Source organism: Eutrema salsugineum, unplaced genomic scaffold (assembly GCF_000478725.1).
Source record: "Eutrema salsugineum unplaced genomic scaffold, Eutsalg1_0 scaffold_8, whole genome shotgun sequence".
Classification (NCBI taxonomy): Eukaryota; Viridiplantae; Streptophyta; class Magnoliopsida; order Brassicales; family Brassicaceae; genus Eutrema; species Eutrema salsugineum.
In genome coordinates, this window is record NW_006256414.1 from 4,853,373 (window position 1) to 4,879,323 (window position 25,951).

At 32.5% G+C, this 25,951-nt stretch overlaps 1 protein-coding gene and 1 pseudogene across 4 annotated transcripts; one reads left to right on the forward strand and one right to left on the reverse strand.

The window, feature by feature from the left end:
* The first annotated feature begins 16,134 nt into the window (after window positions 1–16,134).
* On the forward strand, window positions 16,135–19,563 carry LOC18009976 (annotated as a pseudogene).
* LOC18009983 (chaperone protein dnaJ 39) lies at window positions 19,460–22,448 on the reverse strand. 4 transcript variants are annotated; one of them, XM_024160030.1, is made up of 11 exons: window positions 22,355–22,448; window positions 22,051–22,214; window positions 21,736–21,859; window positions 21,404–21,486; window positions 21,158–21,269; window positions 20,971–21,075; window positions 20,823–20,873; window positions 20,488–20,577; window positions 20,290–20,398; window positions 19,990–20,192; window positions 19,460–19,902 (listed from the first exon to the last, which is right to left on the reverse strand). In XM_024160030.1, exons 2-11 carry the CDS (start codon window positions 22,188–22,190, stop codon window positions 19,681–19,683), a joined length of 1,239 nt encoding a protein of 412 aa, XP_024015798.1. In that variant the 5' UTR covers window positions 22,191–22,214; window positions 22,355–22,448; the 3' UTR covers window positions 19,460–19,680. The 4 variants fall into 4 exon arrangements, with proteins under 4 accessions (XP_024015798.1, XP_024015793.1, XP_024015800.1 ...); XM_024160025.1 differs by having other exon boundaries at window positions 22,051–22,219; window positions 22,355–22,402; XM_024160032.1 differs by having other exon boundaries at window positions 20,971–21,032; window positions 21,208–21,269; window positions 22,051–22,448.
* Window positions 22,449–25,951: the final 3,503 nt, after the last annotated feature.

Sequence of the window (25,951 nt, forward strand, 5' to 3'; positions counted from 1 at the left end):
CATGTTAAAACTGTGTCGTGTTCTTTATGTTTATAGCTTCATCTTTTCTCATCCGTTAAAAAACCACACATGTCATTCCAAGGATTAAAGATCTTAAGCCTAATCCTCCTTCTATTTTTAAGTAATACAACTTTGACCAGGCAACTTTAGCACTTGTAGGTTCCATGATACAACCATGCCAAAGAAAGGAACTTGTCAAGATGTTTATAAGTTGAATCACCTTCTTAGGGAGGAAGACAGTGGAGCTCCATAAACCCATTTGTTCTGGAATAACCAAAGATATGAGTAGCAATCTTCCTACAAGACTAAGAGACGATGCATCCATACATTAAGCATCCTATGAATCTGAGAAGGTAAGAGACAGTCTTTATGTTTAGTTTCCTTGAACATAATATAGTCTCAAATTGCGTATTGGGATAGTCCTTAGAGAGGCAAAAATGCCTCATCATGCAATCCAATACATCTTTTAAGAGTCCTTAGGACATCTCCAATGTATAACTCTATATTTTATTCTATTTTAGAGTAACTCCAAAATGGAGTTGTGTTTTACTCCAAGTTTACTCTATTTTTTCTACCAAAATGGAGTCATGACTAAAAAATGGAGTAATTCTATTTTTTTGCTCCATATTTAGAGTAACTCCATTTTTTACTCCATTTTAGAGTGAGATATGGAGTAGGGTTGGAGAAAATTTTGCTCCAAACTCTATTTTAGAGTGAAATTTGGAGTACCGTTGGAGATGGTCTTAGCAGAACATAGAAGTCTTGTCAATATTTATTACCTCGGACCCTGAATTATTTTTCAAATTAGGAAATGATAGAAAAAAAACACACATCTAAGATTTCTCATACTCATCCAAAAAATTCACAAGATCATCTGTAAAAGCGATTTCAGTAAGCTGCAAGTCAACACAACTCGGATGGTAGTCAAAAATCCTATCTTGAGTATCCTTATTTAGCATTACGATCAAAATTTTATTTTTGATAGTGAAATATGGAAGTAAATAACAATCCCTAGCTAAAATCAAAATTATCAATTTGTAAGATACTTTTTAAGTAATTGAGACACATGTTGAATTCTTGTAGTTAATCTGTTTTTTAGAGCATGCACAAATCCTCCTCAGTTATCACTAGTTACAAAGTATATGGAAATTGGGTTATTGTGTCATTTTCTCCATTTGACTGATGAAATGAAGAACATAAGCAGGTAGATGAAACTAATGATGATGCCTGACATTTGCAAGTATTTTAATTCTATACTTTAAAAGCTAGTTTCAGTGTTCTTCATTTTGTCAGCTGAATTGAGCAAATGATAAAAAGGCCCCTTTTCCATATACTTTATGTCTAGTAGTAACTGAGGAGACTTTGTGCATGCTCCAAGAAATAAAATAACTACAAAAATTCGAGATATGCTTATGTTACTCAAAAACATTTACAAATCGGTATTTTTGAGTTTCCCAAAAAAATTGATTTAATGTCATACTTGTACGTGTTTATATCATTGTTGACATCTCGAAATGAAGAATGAATCTGTAACATCCCAACCCGAGGTCTTCTCAGATAATCGTAATTGGACATGTTAGGTCGATGGTCTAATCTTTTAGCCACCTGGTATGGTCAAGTGATGAGCAGCAGGGGTGCCAGGGCCGAAAACGCCCTGTAGCAACAAGTAATCTTATTAGATACTAGATCCAGTGCTAACCTGAAAGGGAATATGAGGGGTGAGACATTTGGATTATCCAGTGAGGGAAACCTTAAAAGATACACTATCACTACCAACATATTATAACATAGAGATTAAGAAAAGTTTAATCCTAAAACATTCTCAAGCAGGACTCAATCCTAGACCTCTACACCTCAAAAATAATAATCCGGTTTACTAAGTCCATTTTTCGTCAATTCACCTTAACTCATCATCATGTTCAAGGCATGGAAAATTCCTTCATGCTCAAGGCATGACACAATTCTCCTCATCATGCTCAAGGCATGGCAAACACTATGCACCTTTTAAGTTATTCAGCAAACACTTTAATTTTCAAACAAGAGTAAAGCTCTGCAAAGGATGACACCCTATCTCGCGGATTCAGACTGTCACCCGTGATATGCTGAGTCTGACATATCACCATTTACGATCACACAAATATGCAGTTTACCACAACCACCTAGCAATGGTTGCTGTTGGTCCATTAGGCACCACACAGTCGCCCAACAAGTAATCTCATATCACAGGTTAACCCGTAACGAGTACCTAACTCGATCTACTTAACAAATCAGTAATGTTTCCTAACAAGCAATCTACAATGTTTTAAGACTTCAGACCAATCACCACACAACTTGTCAATCATTTAATTCTTTCTCATTATATCTAGCAACCTAGCTCATCATCAGTCATTAATCAGCAATCACCACATCATCAATAAACCAATCAAGCAGAAACAAGCAGCTATGGTTTAAGAAAAGACTAATCAACACCTTAGATCATAATATGCAGGAGATGAATAAGAAAAAACCCTCACCCGGGCGTCACTGGAGTAAGAGGCGATGGTGGATGGTTAGGAAGCTCATTGTCAGAAGAGGAGTCAGACGAAGGAGGCCTTGGTGGTGTGTTCATCTCGGCGGTTTCGGAGGTGGCTGGAGGCTTGCAGCTCGGCCAGGAAGCTTCGGGGGACAGCTGCGGCTCGAGGAAAGGCAGCTCGGCTCGGTGCTGCGCCAGGAGGCTTCGAACGAAGAGAAAATGCTTCACGGGAAGAGAGGGAGCAACGACACAAGGAGAGAAAAAGCTTACGGCGAGGAGAGAAGGTGATCGATTGCAAAGAGAGAGAGAGAGAGAAAGAGTTCGGCGAGAGAGAGAGATAGAAAAGGAGGCTGGTGGCGCAGGAGAAGAGAGAAAAAAAAAGCAGGGATTTTCTTTTGAGTGCTTAGGGTTAGAGAAAAGAATAAGAGAATATTTATAGGGAGTTTTAGTTGGGTTTTAGATAGGAAATTAGAAAATACAATTGGAAAAGGAAATTAAACCAATTCCTTGTTGGGCTTGGTTTCACAAATCTCCCCCTGTTGCAAAAGATTCGTCCCTGAATCACTCCAAAATAAGAGAGTAGATATGAAATGAACGCTCGAGCTAGGAAGTAGGGACAATGGCTGCAACAGGGATGCGAAGGACCGCTAAGGAGACTGGAATAAGGAAGAGAGGGAAAAGAGTAATCGGAAATGGTTTTAGATGAAAGTAGGGGAAATTACATGAAGGAAAATTGAAGAAAAAATGAAGGAATGGAATCCATGGTAAAGAAAAGAAGAAGATTAGGTGACAGAACTTTAGGTTGCAGAAAAGAAAAAACGGCTGACGAGAATTGAGGGAGAGTGGGTAAGGATATGATAAAATTCATAAGGAGGGATGAACAAAGGTAAAGAGATAATATGAATTTACGGCGAAGGAAAGAAGGAAAAAAAATGATGTAAGGGAGTTTATACTGAAGACAGGAGGAATGGACTAAATAGGAGAAGATTCATAGCAAGAGAATGAAGGTAATGATAACTGAAGAATGAATTATGACACCAGCAGAGGGAAAGAAACGGTACCTCCTTGCAAATCATGCTAAGGGAAAGGAGGAACAGATACCAAGGAGCTTATGTTGAGGGTCAGTTGAAGAAATGGGGATGAAAGCTTATATTTAAAACAGGGAACGGTTAAGTGAAAAGGGTTTATCCAAAGAGAGGAGGTAGAGTGACTGGTGAAAATGAGTTATAGGAAGGGAAGAGGAAAAGAAATGATATTACTTTGCAACTTATGAAAAATTAGAGAAAAATTATATCATTGAATTTATGGGAAAGAATAGAAAAAGGATACATATACATATATATACTGAAGGAAATTTTATTGGAGAGAGAAGTAGGAGAAAGGAGGAATTGGAAGAGATTTTGAAAATGGAAACGGAAACGAATAAGCGAGAAAAATTCATATTTTAAGAAAAGAAGGGAGTATGCCATGGAATAGTTACCACTTCATACTACTACTAGGACAAGAGGGGATAAGTTTCAAGAAATCTTTGGGAAGAATAGAGAGGAACAGAGGGACAAAGGGAAAATGTCACCATGAAACTTATGACGAACAAAAGAAGAAAAAGAATAATAATATATTTATATACATATTGAAGAGACCTTATGATGAAGAAAACGAGAGAAGAATATATATATTTAGGAGGAAATTTTTGGCAAAGAAAAGAAGAAGGGAACAGATTGGAGAGTGGTATATTTTTCTTGAAGGAACAGGAGAAGGAAAACAGAGTGGAAATAGACATCACATAATTCGGAGGAGGAAGGGGAAGAAAATAACTTAATTTACTCATGAAACAATGAACTTAGAATGAGGAAGGCCGGAAGGAAATACATATAACTGAGGACTTATAAATAAGGGAGTCAAGGAGAGGACATATACATCTTACGGGAAGAAGTTCATGAGTGAGAAAAGGAGAAAAATGATCATTTTGAAAATATATATATATTTTTTTAAAAGGCGAAGAAGAAGTCACCCTGAGATTTATGGTGAGAAAAGGAAGGAATTGTCACCATAAGACTTAAAATAAAGAGTAAGGAAAAAGTGAAGGAGGAAGGGAATTCGGAAAAAGGAAATGAGGAAAAGTTACCAAGAATCTTACACCATAAAACTTGAATGAATAAAAAGGAGAAGGAGACGAAGAAGGAAGATCTGGATTTCTCATAGTCTGGACCTGCTGGCTTTATGGTTGGAGGTTTAGGGTTTGAACGCATAGTGATATTGTAGACAGAAATGTACAAGATAAAGAGTTTAAGAAAATGCAAGACATGCCAAACATTTTAATTGAAAACCAAAACTTTTGTTTTTAAATGTGTAAAGAGAAGTGGAACATTTTTTGTTTTTTTGAAAAGGGAAAAGAATATTAACACAGAATCTAACTTATTCATACTAAAACTTAAAAGCAATCAATAAGTTAAACAAATAAAAATAGAGTTTAAAAATAGAGTTGTAATTCTAATAAATATTTTTTTTATTAAGGTGAAAAAAGGAGTAGAACAGATAAATTTTTTTTTTAAAAAAAGAAAGAACACTAACACGGAATCCAACTAATTTCTAAACAAAAATTTGAGTTAAATTCTAAAAGCAATCAAGAAATATAAAATCTAAGTTCTACTCCAAAAGAAAACTTTTATTCTAAACTCTAATACCACTTTGTAACATTCCAACGAGGGATTTTTACAAATTTAGAAAATTTTCAAAATTTTTTAAAACACATTTTTTTTAATTTTTTTTTTTAAACCGTCAAAACTGTAAACGCGACCTCCTAAAATAGAACTAGGAAGTCTCCTTGAGCTTTGATACCACTTTATAACATCCTAACCCGAGGTTTTCTGAGATAACCGCAATTGGACATGTTAGCTCGATGGTCTAACCTTTTTCGATTAGCCACCTGGTTTGGCCCAGTGATGAGTAGCAGGGGTGCCAGGACCGAAAACGCCCGTATAGCAATAATTAATCTTATTAGATACTAGATCTAGTGCTAACCTAAAAGAGAAGAGGAGGGGTGAGTAATTTGGATTATCCAGTGAGGTGAATTTTAAAAGATTCATTATCACTTCCAACATATTATAACATAGAGATTAAGAAAAGTCTAATCCTAAAACAATCTCAAGCATGACTCAATCCTAGACCTCTACACAGCAAAAACAATCATCCGGTTTACTAAGTCTATTTTTCGTCCATTCACCTTAACTCATCATCATGCTAAAGACTTGGTAAACTCCTTCATGCTCAAAGCATGGCACAACTCTCTGTCAATTCTCCTCATCATGCTCAAGGCATGGCAAACCCTATGCACCTTTAAAGTTATTCAGCAAACACTTTATTTTTCAAACAAGAACAAAGCTCTGCAGAGGATGACATCCTATCTCGCGGATTCAGACTGCCACCCATGATATGCTGAGTCTAATATATCACCATTTATGGTCACACAAACATGCAGTTCGAAACAACCGCTTAGCGATGGTCGCTTTTGATCCATTAGGCACCACACAGTCGCCCAACAAGTAATCGCGTACAACAAGACAACCCGTGACGAGTACCTAACTCGAACTACTTAACAAATCATTAATGTTTCCTAACAAGAAATCTAGAATTTTTAAGACTTCAGAACAATGACCACACAACTTTTCAATCATTTAATTCTTTCTCTTCATCACTTTTAATTGATCTATAGCAACCTAGCTCATCATCAGTCATTAATCAGCAATCACCACATCATCAATAAACACCATCATCATCAAGAAACCAATCAAACAGACACAAGCAGCTATGGTTTAAGAAAAGACTAATCAACACCCTAAATCATAATATACAAGAGTTGAATAAGAAACAACCCTCACCCGGGCTTCAATGGAGGAAAAGGCGATGGTGCATGGTTAGAAAGCTCATCGTCGGAAGAGGAGTCATGTGAAGGAGGCCTTGGTGGTGTGTACATCTAGGCGGCTTCGACTCGCGGCGGCTTCGAAGGTGGCTGGAGGCTTGCGGCTCGGCCACAAAAGCTTCACGGGACAGCTGCGGCTTGAGGAGAGGTGGCTCGCCTTGGTGCTGCACCAGGAGGCTTCGAACGAAGAGAAGAGGCTTCACGGGAAGAGAGGGAGAAACGACACGAGGAGAGAAGGAAGAGAATAAGCTTTCGGCGAGGAGAGAAGGTGATCGGCGACAAGGAGAGAGAGAGAGAAAGAGTTCGGCGAGAGAGAGAGAAGGAGGCTGGTGGCGCATGAGAAGAGAGAAAAAAAGAGGGAGGGATTTTCTTTTGAGTGCTTAGGGTAAGGGAAAGAATAAGAGAGTATTTATAGAGAATTTTAGTTGGGTTTTAGATAGGAAATTAGAAAAACCAATTGGAAATGAAAATTAAACCAATTTCTTATTGGGCTGGTTTTCACAGAATGTTTAGAAAATTGATGTAAATAATCATATTTTCTAAAAAATTTATGTTTTATGAAAGAAAAAAATTAAAAAAGATTTCTTGAACACATCTAGAAAAATAGCAGATCATCTACAAGAAATAAAATAACTACAAAAATTCAGTGAAATGTGGAATTAAATAAAAAAAACCTGGGTAAAATAAAAATTATCAATTTGATACCTTTTTTAAGTAACTGAGACATATGTTGAATTATTGTAGTTATAAAAAGTGTGAAATATGGAATTAAATTAAAAAAAAACCTTTGGTAAAATAAGGTCGAATGAAGCAAATGATACAGTCAAGGGCGGAGGTAGCTTACGTCGGACGGGATCATGTGCCCCCTATTATTATTTTTTTTTTTAAATAATTTAGATAAATTTAACTAAAATATTTTAAATTTAGTGTTAAAATATAAAAAGTGCCTCCAACTAAAATTTGTTTTTTTTATTTATAAAATTATGCCCCCCACTTAATTTTTTTCTAGATCCGCCACACTAGATACAGTGACTCATTTCTATAGACTATGTGACCAGTGATAATTGAGAGGGCTTCATGCATGCTTCATGAAACAAAATAAATACAAGAAGTTGAGATACTCCTATATTACTTAAAACATTATCTTAAAAACTGATACTTTTGAGTTTATCCAAAGTTTTCATTTTAATGTCATACTTGTTGATGTTTATATCATTGTTGACATCTCGAAATGAGGATTAAATATTTAGAAAACTGATACAAATATAATCATATTTTTTTTAAACAAATTTTTTAAGCAAAAAATAATAATTTAAAGCTAACATAAATATATTACTCACACACTAAAATCGTAAAATTGAATAAAATTGATATTGAGAAGATGAAAACTATCGAAACATAGTACTAAAATCTGCCATAAAAGTTTTAGGTTTGTCGTGTTAAATAAATTTCGCCCAACAAAATTCTATTGTTAAAGAAATAAACGAAAAAATGAATCGAGTAAGAGATAAATTTATCGTTTCAAACAGAGAAAGAAACTACCATTAAACAAGTAGCATTGGTTAACATAATATAATCTGCTAGTCTTGTAATTGATTTTTCAGATGAAGCTATAATCGTAAGCATATTAATTTATTAGTGAGTGTGTTACCTTTTAGAGGACATTTTAAAAGATAATTCCTTCTATAGACACTTTTTAAGTTTGCTGGACTTTTTGACACTATGCAGCTACTGTTCATATATGGAAAAAACGAAATTATCCCTGACTTCACTCACAAGCTGCTTCCACACATTCCACACATACAATATATCTTTATTTTATATATTTTAATTACATAAAATCCCCATATTTATTTGTCTTTATTTATCTTTTAATACAAAATAATCAAATAATTATTTTGACATTATAAATTATATCTTTTTTTTCTTAATACTTTGATATCCATTTCGATAATTTTTACAGATAATTACCACTAAAAACACTTTTTATCTTTTTTATTACCACCAAAGGCACTTAGGTGTTTTAGTGTACTTATCTTATTTTGTTACACCATATTTTCCAAATATACTATTTCTTTACATTATCTTATTTTCTATTTAAAAAATAAAATATAAAAATACATGGGATCCATTTGTTTTACTCTTATAATTTCACACACTAAATCACACGGAACCCACCTTAACTTTATTCACATATATATAACTATATATATATATATATCTATATGAATACACATATAAATATATAATGTATATATCTATATAGTTACATCTATCTATACTATATGCATATTGATATGCATATATCTATATAATTATGTATATATACGCAACTATATAGATACATCTATATATATATATATGTACCTATATAATTACATCTATATATACTATATACATATGGACATGCATATATATCTATATAGTTATATCTATATATATACAACTATATGGATACATATATGTCTATATGTCTATATGTACATATGTGAATATGTATATATCTATATAATTACATCCATATATACTATATACACATGGATATACATATATATCTATATAGTTGTGTCTATATATATGCAACTATATGGATGCATATGTAAATATAATTGTGTATCTATATAATTATATTCATCTATACTATATGTATATAGATATACATATATATCTATATAATTGTGTCTATATGTACGCAACTATATGGATACACAGATAAATATGCATGCATATTTATATTAATGCATCCACATTGTGTATATATATACACAACTATATATATACCTATATAGTTGTGTCTATATATACACAACTATATGGATACATATGTAAATATATATATATATATATCTATATAATTATATTCATAATACTATATATATATAGATATGCATATATATTTATATAGTTGTGTCTATATTTACGTAACTATATGGATACACATATGTCTATATGTCTATATATATGTAAATATGTATATACAGGGCCGACCCGTGAGATTTTATTGTCTAAAGCCCAACAAAAATTTTGTTGCCCAATCACAATTCTGCATCTAAGAGTAGAACCCACGACCTGAGTTATATGATTTCTTTAAAAAGGCACTGCACTACACTACATATTCTGATATTTGCTGCCCTTAACTTGTATATATTTTCTGGCGCCTAAAGCAAGGGCTTTAACAGCCTTAGCTCTGGGCCGGTTCTATGTATATATATATATATATCTATATAATTACATCCATATATATTATATACACATGGACATGCATATATACACATATGTCTATATGTTTATATATATATATATTGTATATGTATCTATATAATTACATATATATATACTATATACATATGGATATGCATATATATATCTATATAGCTATGTCTATATATACGCAATTATATGGATGCATATGTAAATATAGTTGTGTATCTATATAATTATATTCATCTATACTATATGTATATAAATATACATATATATCTATATAATTGTGTCTATATGTACGCAACTATATGGATACACATATAAATATGCATGCCTATTTATATTAATGTATCCACATTGTCATATCTATGTGGATGTGAATAGATGTCCATATATTTTGTGTCTATATATATGTCACTATATAAATATGTATGTATTATATCAATAAACGACATTAAAATTAAGTATTATATGAATAGTAACCGAATAGTGTCAAAAAGTCCACCAAACTCCACCAAAAGAAAATCCTTGCATACATATAGACACAACTATATAAATATATATATGCATATCTATATACATATAGTATAGATGAATATAATTATATAGATACACAATTATATTTACATATGCATCCATAAAGTTGCGTATATATAGACACAACTATATAGATATTTATGCATATCCATGTGTATATAATATATATGGATGTAATTATATAGATATATACATATTCACATATATGTATCCATATAATTGTATATATATAGTTATAACTATATAGATATATATATATGCATGCCCATATGTATATAGTATATATAGATGTAATTATATAGATACATATATATATATATGTATATTTATATATGTATCTATATAGTTGTGTATATATATACATAATTATATAGATATATGCATATCCATGTGCATATAGCATAGATGGATGTAACTATATAGAGATATATATATATATATATATATTTATATGTGTATTCATATGGATATATATATATATATAGTTATATATATGTGAATAAAGTTAAGGTGGATCCCGTGTGATTTAGTGTGTGAAATTAGAAGAGTAAAACAAATGGGTTCTATGTATTTTTATATTTTATTTTTTAAATAGAAAATTAGATAATGTAAAGAAAGGGTATATTTGGAAAATATGGTGTAACAAAATAAGATAAAATACACTAAAAACACCTAAGTGCCTTTGGTGATAATAAAAAAGATAAAAAAGTGTTTTTAGTGGTAATTATCTCTTTATTAGTCAGCTAGAAAAAACAAGCATTTACTGTAAATGTAACACCCCGACCTGCCAGATCGGTTATTATTAAAAATCAATTTCCGGTTTATTTAAATTAAACCATCTTTTTTGATTAAGCCTATCTTTAAACTCTTTTTAATCTTCTGTGATCCCGTGAAACCCAGCCCAAACTAATTTAACCTAATATAAATACCCTGATCCCTCATTAAGCTTTCTAAAACCCTAGTCTCTCCTCTTTCTTCCTTTTTCGTCACTTTTTCTTCTCAACCGCCGTCAACTTCTAAGACGACTTCCTGGCGATCAGTGACGATCCACATGACGTACAACATATCAAAGTGAAGCCCCGAGTGTCATCTTTCTAGGGAGACCAAGTTCGCCCCGATCGGAGATCTGAGAGTAAGTAGATATACCCATTTTCGTGCTGGGTGTCAGATCTTCCCAAAGAGAAGGAAAAAATGTATCTTCTTCTATAAAGGCATCTGTGAGGACTTCCTGCTTCCCCCTCTCTTTCATACATGTCTATTTATAGTTATCCTCTTCTTAAACCACTGCTTAGATCTGTTTGTTAGGGTTCATAGTATTAATAGGATCTTGATCTATGTTGACTGTTTGTTGATGATTGCTGGTTGCTGGTGGAATGATACACATTAATTTGAATATGGATTTGGCTTATGGAACCCTAAAATAAACACCTTGTTTGATAACTTGCTATTCTTTAGAATTATGTTATACTTACCATGGAATGTGCATTTTAATCAAGGAAAGGATTATTGTAAAAAGAATGAATTGATTGTTGTTTCAAGTGGGTGGCTAGTATTTTTGTTAGGTCCATGGCCCATGGACGGATGGATCACTGTTATTTGTTGGCTGGACTGATGTCTGTGTGACCTTAGGCAGTCATCTTTGGTGGAATGACGACCCACCGGTCTGTCTGTGTGATCTGGCGCCTGTCTGTATGACCTGGCAATGTAGAATCTGTCTGTGTGACCTGGTGCCTGTCTGTGTGACCTGGCGATGTAGAGTCTGTCTCTGTGACCTGACATGCCTGTCTGTGTGACCTGATGGGATATTTGTCTGTGTGACCACAGCCTGTCTGTGTGACCTAGCTGGATATCCGAAGATGATAATTGGGTGTAGGAAATTCTGTATTTTGTGAAGTGCTTGGTAGGATAGTTAATGGTATCTCTAGTATTATTTTTTGTGGTCTAGGCTTGTTTAGGATCAGACTCTCTATAAATATTTATGTGTGTCATGATGGTGTTGTGGGCCTCCTTAAGATCAATCCTCGCAGAGTAATCCCAAATTACTCACCCTCCTCCTTCCTTGCTTTTATTTTTAGGTAGATCAGTTATGTATATGTTGTTGATTGCTATCTGGACGTTTTCGAACCTGGCAGATTTGAGGCTTACCAGTAGACTGGAGTCTTTAACATGCCCTAGTCATCGTTGGTGGAATGACGACCCACCGGCCTGTCTGTGTGATCTGGCGCCTGTCTGTGTGACCTGGCAATGTAGAATCTGTCTGTGTGACCTGGTGCCTGTCTGTGTGACCTGGCGATGTAGAGCTTGTCTCTGTGACCTGGCATGCCTGTCTGTGTGACCTGATGGGATATTTGTCTGTGTGACCACAGCCTGTCTGTGTGACCTAGCTGGATATTCGAAGATGATAATTGGGTGTAGGAAATTCTGTATTCTGTGAAGTGCTTGGTAGGATATTTAATGGTATCTCTAGTATTATTTTTTGTGGTCTAGGCTTGTTTAGGATCAGACTCTCTATAAATATTTATGTGTGTCATGATGGTGTTGTGGGCCTCCTTAAGATCCATCCTCGCTGAGTAATCCCAAATTACTCACCCTCCTCCTTCCTTGCTTTTATTTTCAGGTAGATCAGCTATGTATATGTTGTTGATTGCTATTTGGACGTTTTCGAACCTGGCAGATTTGAGGCTTACCAGTAGACTGGAGTCTTTAACATGCCCTATTTCACTTCCTCTCTAGAAATCCTGGGATAATGATGTTACAGTAAACATGTCATACTGTCTTAGTAATAAGTTTGTAAGATAAGAATAATGAAATTTGTGATATCTTCACAATAAGTCTTTCATATTAAAAAAACCTGCTAACAAAGATAAATATGCATATTTTGCTAAAAGTTTTACAAATAAGTTTAGTTAGTCTGTTATTCTAAATAAATCTGTAAAACCACTAATTAATTTGCCATCAATATAGCCACAGTTTTTTTCACAGCAAATTATATGTTCAACAAAATTTTGGTGGCAACTTTGTGAATCTTAACTTTTTAGAGAAATGGAAAAAAATAATAATAACATTCCCACAGATTGATTGAGGCAAACTTATAATAAAATCTTGACACAAATGGAGTCGTTCATCATGGTTGTAGTTCCTAATAAAACGAGTAACATTATGTATTGCAGAATGGTCTTTGTAGTAATTTTCATATTTTGTATTAGTGTTTAAAAAATTACTTGTTTCCAATTTTTATCTACTATCATTTGTTCCCATACCCAAAATGGCTAGCCATATTTTTAACAAAAAGATAGAAACTAATATCATTTTGAAATAAATAAAATTTTACTAATTGCACGCATATCTTATATTATTATTTGAGAATAATACTTTAAACATAACTTTTGTCTCATGTGTTATTAACAAGTTTGCCATGCTGAGGTGTCACCTCCACAAAGATTCTCAAAGAAATTTTTTTTTTTAAATATTATGTTACTAGAATAATTACAATCAATACCACTCATATTAAATTTCTTAGAGAATAAAATATATCTTACAAAACTAATCATTAAAAGTAATTGTTCAAAAGTATATATTTCTTTCTTTAATTATACACACGAAAATTAATAAATAATTAAAACATATTTATTAGCCAATTATATAGAATAAAAAGATTTAAGATTTAATTATATCATATTAATTATTTCTTATATTCAATTTTGAATTAATTATATAATATGAATTGTTTTCAAATAATTATATTTTTTTATTATCTTTGTTTACTTTTTCTGAATAAATTATTTATATTTTAAATAAATTAAATAATGTTTAGTAAAATATTTTATAGATACTTCACGTGGCGCATGACACAAAAATTATTTGTTTATAATTGAAAAATATTTAACTAAAATTATGCATTCAGTATATCTATCAATTGTTTCCTAATTTTTATAATTTTGGCAAAATCATTGTAATTTAACCATTTAAAAAAAATTTCAAGACAAAAACAAAAATTCTATTGTTGCGAAAATATTAGTTATAATTTTTTTAAATATAAAGCATGATTTGGTTGTTACCTAATATAATTATCAAACATACTTTGTATTTATTTCTGTTTATTATTGATTATTTAAAAAAGATTTAAAATTTTAAAATTTTTATATAACATAATTTGGAATTCTTACGATTAACCTCTATATAAAAAGAATTGTTTTTCATAACATTTTACTCATCATTTTTTTTAAAAGTAACATTTTTGACCTAATTATAATCTTTGTTTCCCAATTTGTTTTCCAACTCAATCTCGGATTTAAAACTTTTGAAGAATATTTGAAAATAAAGGTGAATATCATAAGACTTTGCAAAAAAAAAAAAACCAATTTATTGTTGGTTTAATAATTGAGAATGTTGTAATTGACTCAAAAATTAATTATTTATTTCATTTAGTTTTATGATTCCTATTATTTATTCATATGTAGATTTCTTTTCATCACTGTTAGAGTTAATCTAATAGTGAGATGCACTATATATAACATTATATATTATAATTTTATCTCTATACTGTTATCAAAATGGTTTTATTTCTATATAACAATATAATTTACACCAATATAATATATTTATTTTATAATTTTAAGTTTTTATTATCCATATTTTATTGCAAACTTGAATATTACTTTAAAAAATTATAGGTAGTAACCCGCACCTGGCGGAGCCACATAGAATTTGTTGGGGTCATTGACCCCCAATGGATTTTTAAAAATTAGAGTAACTTATTAAAACCCAAAATTAATGCCCCCATTGATAAAATTGTATATGCCCCTATTCATTTATTTATTAATCTAAACTTATGAAACTAGACTTTTAAGCCCAATAAAAACGAACAAACACAAGCTACCAATAGAAAGAAAAACGTGAGTGATTAATAAAGGAAGAGATCCCACATCAACATCTAATAAAACAAATTATAAAAAAATTGCATATATATAGTTTATTTTATTTTAGCAACATCAGTAATGTTTTGAAGCTTAAAACATAAAAGCCTACGTTTAAACAACTTCTGCTTCTGGGAGATCAAACGAAACTCGGGTAGATCAAACATTGTTTTGGTTTGACTTGGCCCACCGGTTTAATTATCGATTCACAGAGTTTTAGTTAGTTTTTTCTGAATTTTTAAAGTTTTTGAAAATCCAGTTTTAATAGCTAATTCAGACTGGATTGTTTTATTGAGAAAGAGTTGTTTGAATGCCTACAAATAAAACAGATTAATAGATTCCAAACCATGACTCAATGTAGAGTATGCTTGTAAAGTGGTTTTAATAACATTTATAAATTATTTTTATTTTTATGTAGGATTTTTTTGAATATTTATTTATGTAATTTTTTTAAAAAATATTTATGTCCCCAACGAAAAAAATGTGTAGTTCCGCCACTGATCTATAAAGCACTAATTTGAAACAAGGAAGCATAACATACTAATTTAACAATGAAATCATATATATGCAAGCACAAGTGTTTTTTACACTACAAATTGTTTCATTCGCCTAGAGTTATTATCAAAGTCTTCCTATTATTGCATTTTGTTAATGATGTCGTCTCCACATAATATGACAAGAATAATTAGGAGAACCAAAAAAAATTCATGGTTTTTCAATGAATGAATGTAGAGTTTTGAAAAAAATCGCAATATATTTCCCATTAAGAACTAGATTTAGTCAATTAGTCCATCACTAACAAGGACATTTTTCTAACTTTTGAAAAAGAGGTACATTTTAGTTCATACTAGCTTTCCGTAAATAGTCGAAAGTCGGAAGTGTAGTCTTGAAACAAAATTAAGAAAGAAACCTTCTTCTCTTTGACGTTTCTCCTCTCATTAGGCGTTTTCATTAATAATACACTGACTTGTTCTTAATACGTATGGCTTTAACTATCTAGTTTTGTTGTCTTTCAAAAATTATTTCATTACCCATTCTAATCTCTCATGGCTTCTTCGTCTTCTCGTAGCTGGAGATACAACGTCTTTCCGAGCTTCCATGGACCAGACGTCCGTGTAACATTTCTAAGTCATTTACAAATGCAGTTTGAACGCAATGGGATCACAACGTTCAACGATGAAGGGATCGAGAGAAGCCAACTGATTGGTTCTGAGCTCACACAGGCGATAAGAGAATCAAGAATCTCGATCGTGGTGCTCTCGGAGAACTATGCATCTTCAAATTGGTGCTTGAAGGAGCTGGTCGAGATCTTGAAGTTTCAAGAATCTGCAGGGCAAATAGTGATGACGGTTTTTTACTGTGTGGATCCGTGTGATGTGAAGAAACAGATGGGAGAGTTAGGTAAAGCTTTCAAGAAAACTTGCCAAGGCAAAACAGAGACTGAGATGGAGAGTTGGATCCAAGCTTTGACCCATGTCGCCAACATAGCCGGAGAACACTCCCTAAAGTGGTTTGTTTTTCTTATTATTATTCTATCTTCTTCTGGATTTATGAAAGCTCTAATTGATAATCTGCAAGATGTTTTTTAGAAACACGATTTCGCAGATATTTTACTTACGGAATGATAAATTAATTGAAAAACGAAGGGTTGTTTTTTTTTTAAATTACAAGTAAAAGTTTATTCAACAAAAGTGGTCATTTGGTAGCTTATTAAGGGATGAGTTGTTTCAGCCAATGATTCATTACAATGACTTGAAAAAAAAAAAATCTTTAAGAATCTTTTTCGTTCTTGTTAGGAACAATTAAGCAAACATGATTGAGAAGATTGCTAAAGATGTTTCAGAAAAACTAAACGCTACACCATCAAGGGATTTTGATGGGATGGTAGGACTTGAAGCTCATTTGGGGAAAATTCAATCTTTGTTAGATGTAGAAAATGATGAAGCTATGACCTTAGGAATCTCTGGTCCTGCGGGCATTGGTAACACTACCATTGCGAGAGCTTTATACAACCAAATTTCTCAGGATTTCCCGCTTAGATATTTCCTGGAAAATGTCAAGGGAAGTTATAGGAATATTGATTGTGACAATCATGATTCAAAGCTGAAGTTACAAGAACAACTTCTTTCCCATATTTTGAACCAAAATAAAATGAAGATATCTCACTTGGATGTGACATATGAAAGTTTACACAACCAAAAGGTTCTCATCATTCTTGATGAGACAGTCTTGAGCAATTAGATGCTTTGGCTAAGGATATTCATCGTTTTTCTTCTGGAAGTAGAATCATTGTAACTACGAAAGATCGAGAGCTTTTGCATAGATATGGCATAAACCACACGTACCATGTGGGTTTTCCATCTAATGAAGAAGCTCTTGAGATTATTTATAGATATGCTTTAAGAAGAAGCTCTCCACATTATGGTTTTGAAAACCTTGCAATAAGAGTAACAGAGCTTTGCAGTAATCTTCCATTGGGACTCTGTGTTGTGGGTTCAACTTTACGCAGGAAAAGCGAGGAAGAATGGGAAGTTACAATGCACAGGCTAGAAATTAGTCTTGATGGAGATCTCGAGAGAGTTTTAAGAGTCGGGTATGAGAGTTTACATGAGAAAGATCAAGCTCTGTTTCTTCACATTGCAATCATCTTTAACTACAAAGGCGATAAGATTATGTAAAAGCCATGCTCGGGGACTGTAATTTGGATGTTGAACATGGGTTGAGAAACCTAGTCAATAGATCTCTCATAGACATATCTACAAGTGCAGATATAGTGATGCACAGATTACTATAACAAATGGGGTAGACAATTCATCGACAAGAACCTTGGAAACGCCATTCTCATGAGATTTGCGATGTCCTTGAATATAATACAGTAAGTTCATTTTTACTACTAGTTAGTTCAACTCATTTTGACTTTACCTATTGTGCTAACACATGCTTCTATTTTGGAATTTGGTTAAGGGTACTAGAACCGTGTCAGGCATTTCATTCGATACATCTGAAATCAGCGACGTGTTTGTAAGCGAGGGAGCTATTAAGAGAATGTGTAACCTTCAATTCCTCAATGTCTATAGAAGAAAATATGATGAGAATGATAGAGTGTGCATACCTGAAGACATGGAGTTTCCACCACGTCTTAGGTTACTACATTGGGATGACTCCATATGCAGAATAGCCAGCTCGAGAAGCTCTGGGAAGGACCTCAGGTTTGTTATTGTATGTACTTATTTGGAATATATCTGAATGTGCACTTTCTCTTTATGTTCTGATGGTCTTCTCTCTGCTGTTTGGTTTTGCATTCAGCCGCTTACAAATCTCAAGAAGCTGGATTTGTCAGTCTTATCATTTGAAAGAACTCCCAGATCTTTCAAATGTAACAAACCTCGGAGATTGAAACTGGATGACTGTGAGAGTTTGGTAGAGATTCCTTCCTCATTTTCGAACCTTCACAAGCTACAAGTGTTGAGCATGTTTGCCTGCACAAGGCTAAAAGTCATTCCAAGTAATATGAACTTAGCATCTCTTGAATCGGTTAATAGGACAGCATGCCAAAAGTTGAGAAACTTTCAAGACATCTCTAGGAACATTTCACGCCTCTCTATCTCAGTCAAGGAGGTAGAACAAGTGCCTGCATTCGAGTTCTCAACATAATCAGCTATGGAAAGCTAAAGGCATTAACACATGTTCCCCATAGTCTAAGAGATCTAAACCTAAGCTACAGTGGTGTTGAGAGGATTCCATATTGTAAGAAAAGTCTCTATCAATTACAACTCTGTCTAAACAGCTGTAGAAAACTAGCATCACTACCAGATCCACGTAAGCAAGACTAGGAATCAATGGAAAGACTTACTTGCCCATATAACACTCCATATGTGCAACTCAACTACACAAACTGCTTCAACCTGGATAGAGAAGCAAGAAGAGGAATTTTAATCCAACCATTCTTCAAGGCTGGGCTTGCTTACCCAGAAGAGAGTGCATGTAAAGTTTGATCACCGAGCCAGAGGAAGTTTCTTGACCATACGTCCAATGAGTAACACGCCTCTCACCATTTTCAAGGTTTGTGTCGTGATTTCTTCTAAACAGCAAACCAGAGAATTCGAACAACTGTTGTGTCATCGTATAAGGAAAGGCGACATAAACCTCCACATTTCCGCAGTTCCCAGAATTTGAGGAAAACATCTGTTTATATTTCCCTCCTACTGGTTTGAACAAGAACAGTTTCAAGAAGTGACAGGCAGATAGTGTTCGAATTCTGCAGCGAATTCAAGATTGTTCAATGCGGTGTCCAAATCTGGAAGTATGAATCCGAAAGTAACAACAATGGTGGATACCAAACAGCATATAGTAAACCAGTATCTGGTGATGAAAAAGATTTCGGTAATAACCAGCAGGATACATATGAATTCAGCGACGAAGAAGAAGCTGACGAGTATGTGAATCTGAATCCAGCAAAGCGTATGAAGAGATGAATCCGGCAAAGCATACAGAACCACATACCACTTCTTAAAAAGTGTTAATAGTACCTAAAGATTATCACTGAAACATATATATCTTTTTTGGAATGTAGCTATGTGCCTGAAAAAACTTCAGGTTTTTTTCTTGTCTTGCCTCAGCTGAATATTGTACCATTTTTTCTTCTTCACTACATCTTCTTCCCTAACAGTGACTTCTCCTTCTTCTCTAGGTTCCATTAAAAGACTGCTCTTCTTCCTGCTCCAGCTCCTGTTCTTGCTTGAACCTTGCTTTGTTGGTGGGAATATCGTGTAAGCTGCGCATATCTCGTTCCTCCTCTTGAGAAGCTCATCGATCTACAAACACTACAAATTCTCAGTTACTTGTTCTTAAAGTAATCAATAAAATAAGAGAAAAGGTTGCTACGGTAAACTATCTCTCACCTCTTGTACTTCACCTGTGCATTTACTAGCCATCTCTGTGAACTGCGCAAAGACCTCGTGATATTCAGATTCAAACTTCAATAGCTCGGTTCTTTTCGAGACTATCTGAGCTTCGGTTGACCGGAGACTCTCTTTCTCGTTAGCGAATGGAGCAGATGAGAATATTTCTAGAGTGTAGTTTACACTTTTGAAAAAATTGTCACCTAGAGAAAGATATGACACCAAATCAGCTTACTCTACTTCTAATAGAGTGAACTAGTGAATCATATAAAACTATAAGCGAATTAAACAGACACATACCATAAACAGCAAAGACATGAGATCCAGCTTTAAGTTCAGTGATCTCAAACGGTTGAAATGCATCAAGCCTTTTGAAAAATCCAGTCTCTGGATCCCTTGAGAGAGCCCTCTGTGAGCAGAAGAGCGAAAACTGAGTACATGGCGATCAAAAGAAGAAAATAAAGGTGGTAGCTTAAGAGGGTAGAGAAGATAGTTAACTGAATTAACCCTGTGATCGAATCGATAAACAGGGAAGCCAAAAAAATACAACCCTGCAGTCGAGAGCTTTCCTGTTTTCTTGCTGCCTTCCTTTTGCACAAAGAAAAAAAAAAAACATACACAATTTAGAAACATACACAAGAGGTATGAAGATTCGACTGGGCAGAATTTTGATGTTATAGGTTAATGAGAATAGCAAATTTAGTAAGTTATCTGATGGAACCACTCTGTGATGCGACTCAGACATGTGACAGTAAATTATCAAAAGAAAAAGAGATGTAACAAAATATAACCAAATCATTATTACTCAATAAACTAATAATACAGAACTACACCTGCAGTGCCAGGCTCAGTCCTCCATTCTCTTCTTGATCAAAGTAAAGCAACTGGAAAGCAAAAAGAATCAGAAGGTAAACTACAAGACTAGGAAAAAAAGACCACAAGATTCTTGTGCACAAAAAGCAAGAGTTAGCGCAAACGAACCTTGAATTTGTTTTTAGCAGATGACTGGACCTTACATATCAACCCAGCCTGGGCTTCTTCCTCTGTTAGCGTAATAGAATAAAAGTGAGCCGATTGCTTTTCAACCTGTTATAGAAGCAAATATGTCAGAGATGAACCTATCCACATCAAAGCAAATGCTTGTGTACTAAAACTATCATTATCATACCTTCCTAGACACAACTTGCCCAACCTTAAGAGGCAATGTAGTAACCGTACCATTCAGCGCCTCCTCCAACAAATTTGCTGAGACAGTTGTCTTGATTTGCACACCAAGCTTACTGTTTTGGACAAAATCGTCAAGTTGTTAATAATCCTCCAAACAAAAGTCAAGAACTTTCTCTTCAGAACCATGGCGGGTGCTTTAATAGATATGAAAAACAGAGAGTAGTGCAAGTCTGTCTACGGATCTTACTTAAACAGTGCGGCGAATATAGTATTAACAGCTCCTAAGCTTGAAAGATCGAGCTCAAGGTCTTCATTTTCCGGACCAGCAGCCTACAGAACCATCACAGAACAATGTAAAACTTCAAAAATAGGATCTTTAAGTGATGTGGACACAGGAGCATCTAAAGAAGAGCAAGAAACTATAGCCATAAGTGATTTAAGGTCATCTGGAAACTGAAACAGTGTTGAATGCTTGTTCCAACTCTAGCAAAACATGGCCACTCTACAAAGCTAAACTATCCAGTCCTAAACTATACAATGTTTTCGAAGTTAAACGATGTGGAACCTTAAAAATCTCACCTCAGAGCCAGTTGTATCATATTGACGCCGATTTTCCGGATCAGACAAGACGTCATATGCAAATGTAACCTCCTTAAACATATCCGCTGCAACAGGATCGTTTGGATTCTTATCAGGATGGTACCTGAACAACTCAACCTCTCAGTACACATAACACTAAAGAGGAACTAAGAAACACAAAAACCAGACATTATACTGAGGTTTGGATCAACAACGAGTGAGCTACTATATCAAAGAGACAATACTTCCACAAAATTACATCTTACAAAACATCTTAATCACAAAAGTCTCAAGCTTTGCCAGAATTGAAAAGACCTGAGAGCCATTCTTCGATAGGCACTTTTAATCTCCTGATCCGTCGAATTGCTGGGGATTCCCAGGACTTGATAAGGGTTCCGTCGGAGCTCATCTTCTCCGGCGTCTTTCTTCTCCGATCTCGATTTCTGAGTAGGCATTGTTCAGAAATGCCGATTTTTCTTCTTCTCTACCAAAAACAGAGTTTAGATTTTGAAAAATCGTTTGATTGTTAAATTCCCAAAATCTGGGGATCTTCGATTGAAATCTCCAGAAACCGTTGCAAGTGGGGAAAATGATCATGCCTCGTGAATTGTGGAATTACCCAAAACCCTAGGAGGAGGAGGAAGAGGAGGAGAGACAGAGAGAGAGGAAGCTCCATGGGGAAAACCCCACAGGGTCACTGAGCTGTAGAAAGATTTGGAAACACGAAGACAAGAGAGAAGAGACAGACCGACACAAATTCTTTTCTTTTCTTAATTGACTATTTTCTTTAATTGGATTTCTTAATTGACTTTTTAATTTTAATATATAAAAATAATAAAATTACAATTATAAATTTCAAGATATTATTTATTTTTGGATATTTTGGATATTTAAATATATTTTTTCAAAATTTAGAAAATTTGGATAATTCAAATATTTTTGGATACCATCTTATACTAATCAAACACAACTAATTGATAAAAGAATATTTAATTCACATATTTTGTGTGATTTTATTCATATCATATTCAACTATTATTTTGGTTTCAAAACTAAACCTGTAAAAAAATATTTTATTTATTAGTTATTTTTTAAATTAATAAATTAAAATAAAATTTTGTATTGGTTAAAAAAGAGCAGAAAAGATTAATTTTTTTTTCATTTTTTTAAATAACACATATATAAAAGTGAAAATTATATTAAAAAAATATATATATTTTTTTATTTAAAGAAATGAATGTATGATATTTTATCATCATGTCAATACTATATTTAAAAAGTAGCATTTGATTAATTTATAAAAAATTTAGGTAGTTTGAATCTATTAACTTATAAGTGTTTGATAAAATAACACATTTTTGAAATACGACATATATAAATCATAAAACAAAACCGTTAAAACATCACAATTTATATTAAAATTATTATGTTAACATCATAATATTTTTAATATATTATTAAAACACTAATATATAAAATTTATATCATAATAAATATAATTAATTGTATATAATTTTTATCAACAAAATACGCAAAATCTAGTATCCAAAAAAAAATTAGTTTAACTTTTTCAATTAAATACCCTAACCTAATCCAATCTGAGTTTCAAAAATAGTCGATTCCTAAATTCATTGATTTGAAATAATCGAGATACTAGAAATTCAAAATATCCAAATCGAACCCGAATTCGAATATTTGAATGCCCAAAACAAGAACAGAATTATTTCACTCATCACAACTCTTCTTTTTCCATCTTTGTTGAAATTTCTTCCGTGAGGCCCAAATGATTCTTTGCTAACGATGATCTGCTGATGCAGAAATCACTTTAGCATACATGACAAATGTAGGGTTTAAGTTGAATTGGTTGAAGAAGAAACTTGATGAAGTAAAAGAAAAGAAGGCGAAGGAGAAAACTAGTGAGAGTCGGATGCAAGATATTGAGGAACAATTAAAGGATTTGAAGCGGAAGTGCTCAAACCTTGAAATTCAGCTCAAAGAGGAGAGGGCAGATCGTTTTGGCTGCCAGAGTTTCTCTATCGTTGTCTGACAATGATGTTGTGTGATGATTTAAGTTCTTGGTTTAAGTTCTTGGTCACTTGGATTTAGGTTCTGCCATGCCATGGCCGAATTAAAAAATTTGGAGACTCTAAATAATTTAAGAAAATATATAAGTAAATTTTTTTTTTTAATTTGGGGCCAAAATTTTTTTATATAACTTAAGAAAAAATTTAGGAGTTATAAGTCAATGTTACATCGTTACATCTGGCTATCCCCAGATCTCACACTGAATTTCTGCTAGTACTGGTTTGTACTTTGAAGACTCTCCTTTGAAGGGTTAACTGAGTTTTTTGATGGAAAAGTATGTTGAAGATATATGTTCAAGATATATTTGTGTATTAAAAAAATAAAATGAAAAGATATATGTTGAAGATAGGTTACTTACACCGCAAGCAAAAGAAGAATTAACAAATGCAGGAGAGAAGAAGAAAAAGGAAAAAAATTAATGTAACCACAAATCTCCTAGTACAATAGCCGCACATTCCGATACTTTTTGCTGGACATTTATCTATTTTATTAAACAGAAACATTTTTAGTGTTTGTTTCCAAACACTCCTAAAGTTTTTTTAAAAATATTTTATTTTACATATAAATTTATTTCAAAAATTTGATATTAATTTAGATAACTACGATTCCTTAAATATAGCTTATATTTAATTTAAAATTCAAACTATTTATTTTGTAATTAATTAAATTCTTTAAAATATATATATTAATTTCAATTACTTTAAATTTACTTGAATATAGGTTAGATTAATTTAACATTTAAAAATTAAATAATATTTTTAGAATAACATATATGATTAACAAATATCTTTTTATATTTTTTTATCATGTTCAATAAGATTAAAATTTTACATATTAAAAACTGATAAATATTAATATTATATGATAATTTGATGGGGTAGTTTATTTTTTTTTATTATAATCTTATGCGGATTAGGTTATCAAAACATGCAATATATTTAAAAAATTATTTTAAAATTAGTAAATATTTATATTATATGGAAATATGAACATGTGGGTTAGAATTATTATTTCATAATAAATTATATCTAAATAAAAAAAATCTTTATTATTTATATTAAAAATATATATTTTATAAAAAAATAGAAATTACATTAAAAATTTAAATTCATAAAAAACATCTCGTACGAATGCACAGGGTAAAAACTAGTTTTAGTTTAATTTGTTCGTCATTCACCAATAATATCTGAGGTGGAAGCTTTCTTGGCCTAATGGTTGATTAAGAGTTCATTAATACTTCTATGTTAGTAGATTTGAATTTTAAATAATGAAAAGTGTGAGTAATTATTAATTTGCAGATTAATGGAGATGCTTACAGAGGTTTTTAATATGATGCATGGAGATCCGTTTGACGTGTATGTCAACGGAAGAACTGTTCGCTGTAGAATTATTGATGTAATAGTTCTCATAATTTATAACTAAATAAAATAAGAGTGCTTTAAAAAAAAACTTTATATATGTGATCAATGATTGTTCAGATATAGTGAGAACAAAAATTGTCTTCCAATATAATTTTCCCAAAAAAAGAACAATTTGTTGGTTCACCTTTAAGGGTGAATCTCTTTATTCAACTCTTCTTATTTAAACCAATAAAAATATAACATCTAATATTATATTTAAATATTTTTTAATGAGAAAAAAAGTAAACTTTAAATTGAAAATAGTGAACCCAAGCATATTAATGTTTAACTTTATTTTAAATTTATTTTGGGTAAACAAATATTTTTTCCTAAAATATAATAATAAGTGTCATATTCTTATTGGTTAAAATAAGAGGGGTGAATAAAGTTTTTCCCAAAAAAATCGAGAATTCGGCCAAAAAAATCCCAAACTTTTCGTATTTTGCCAAAAAAAGCACGAACTATCAGCCTAGCCAAATAAACACTCAACTTTTGTTGACTTCCATAAATAATAACAAATTTTTTGTTGACTTGCCAAATCAGCACACCATTTATAAAGTTAACAAAAAATTTTAACGCCATTAACTCTGCTGTTACTCTTGGGGTTAACTCAAAACAACGAAAAAAAATTGTTTCCACCTGGTTTAGAACTCATGACTTTCAAATGCATAAGGGAGACTTCTGCCATTGGGCTAGTGACACTTTCGGACATATGGGTCATACATTTGTTT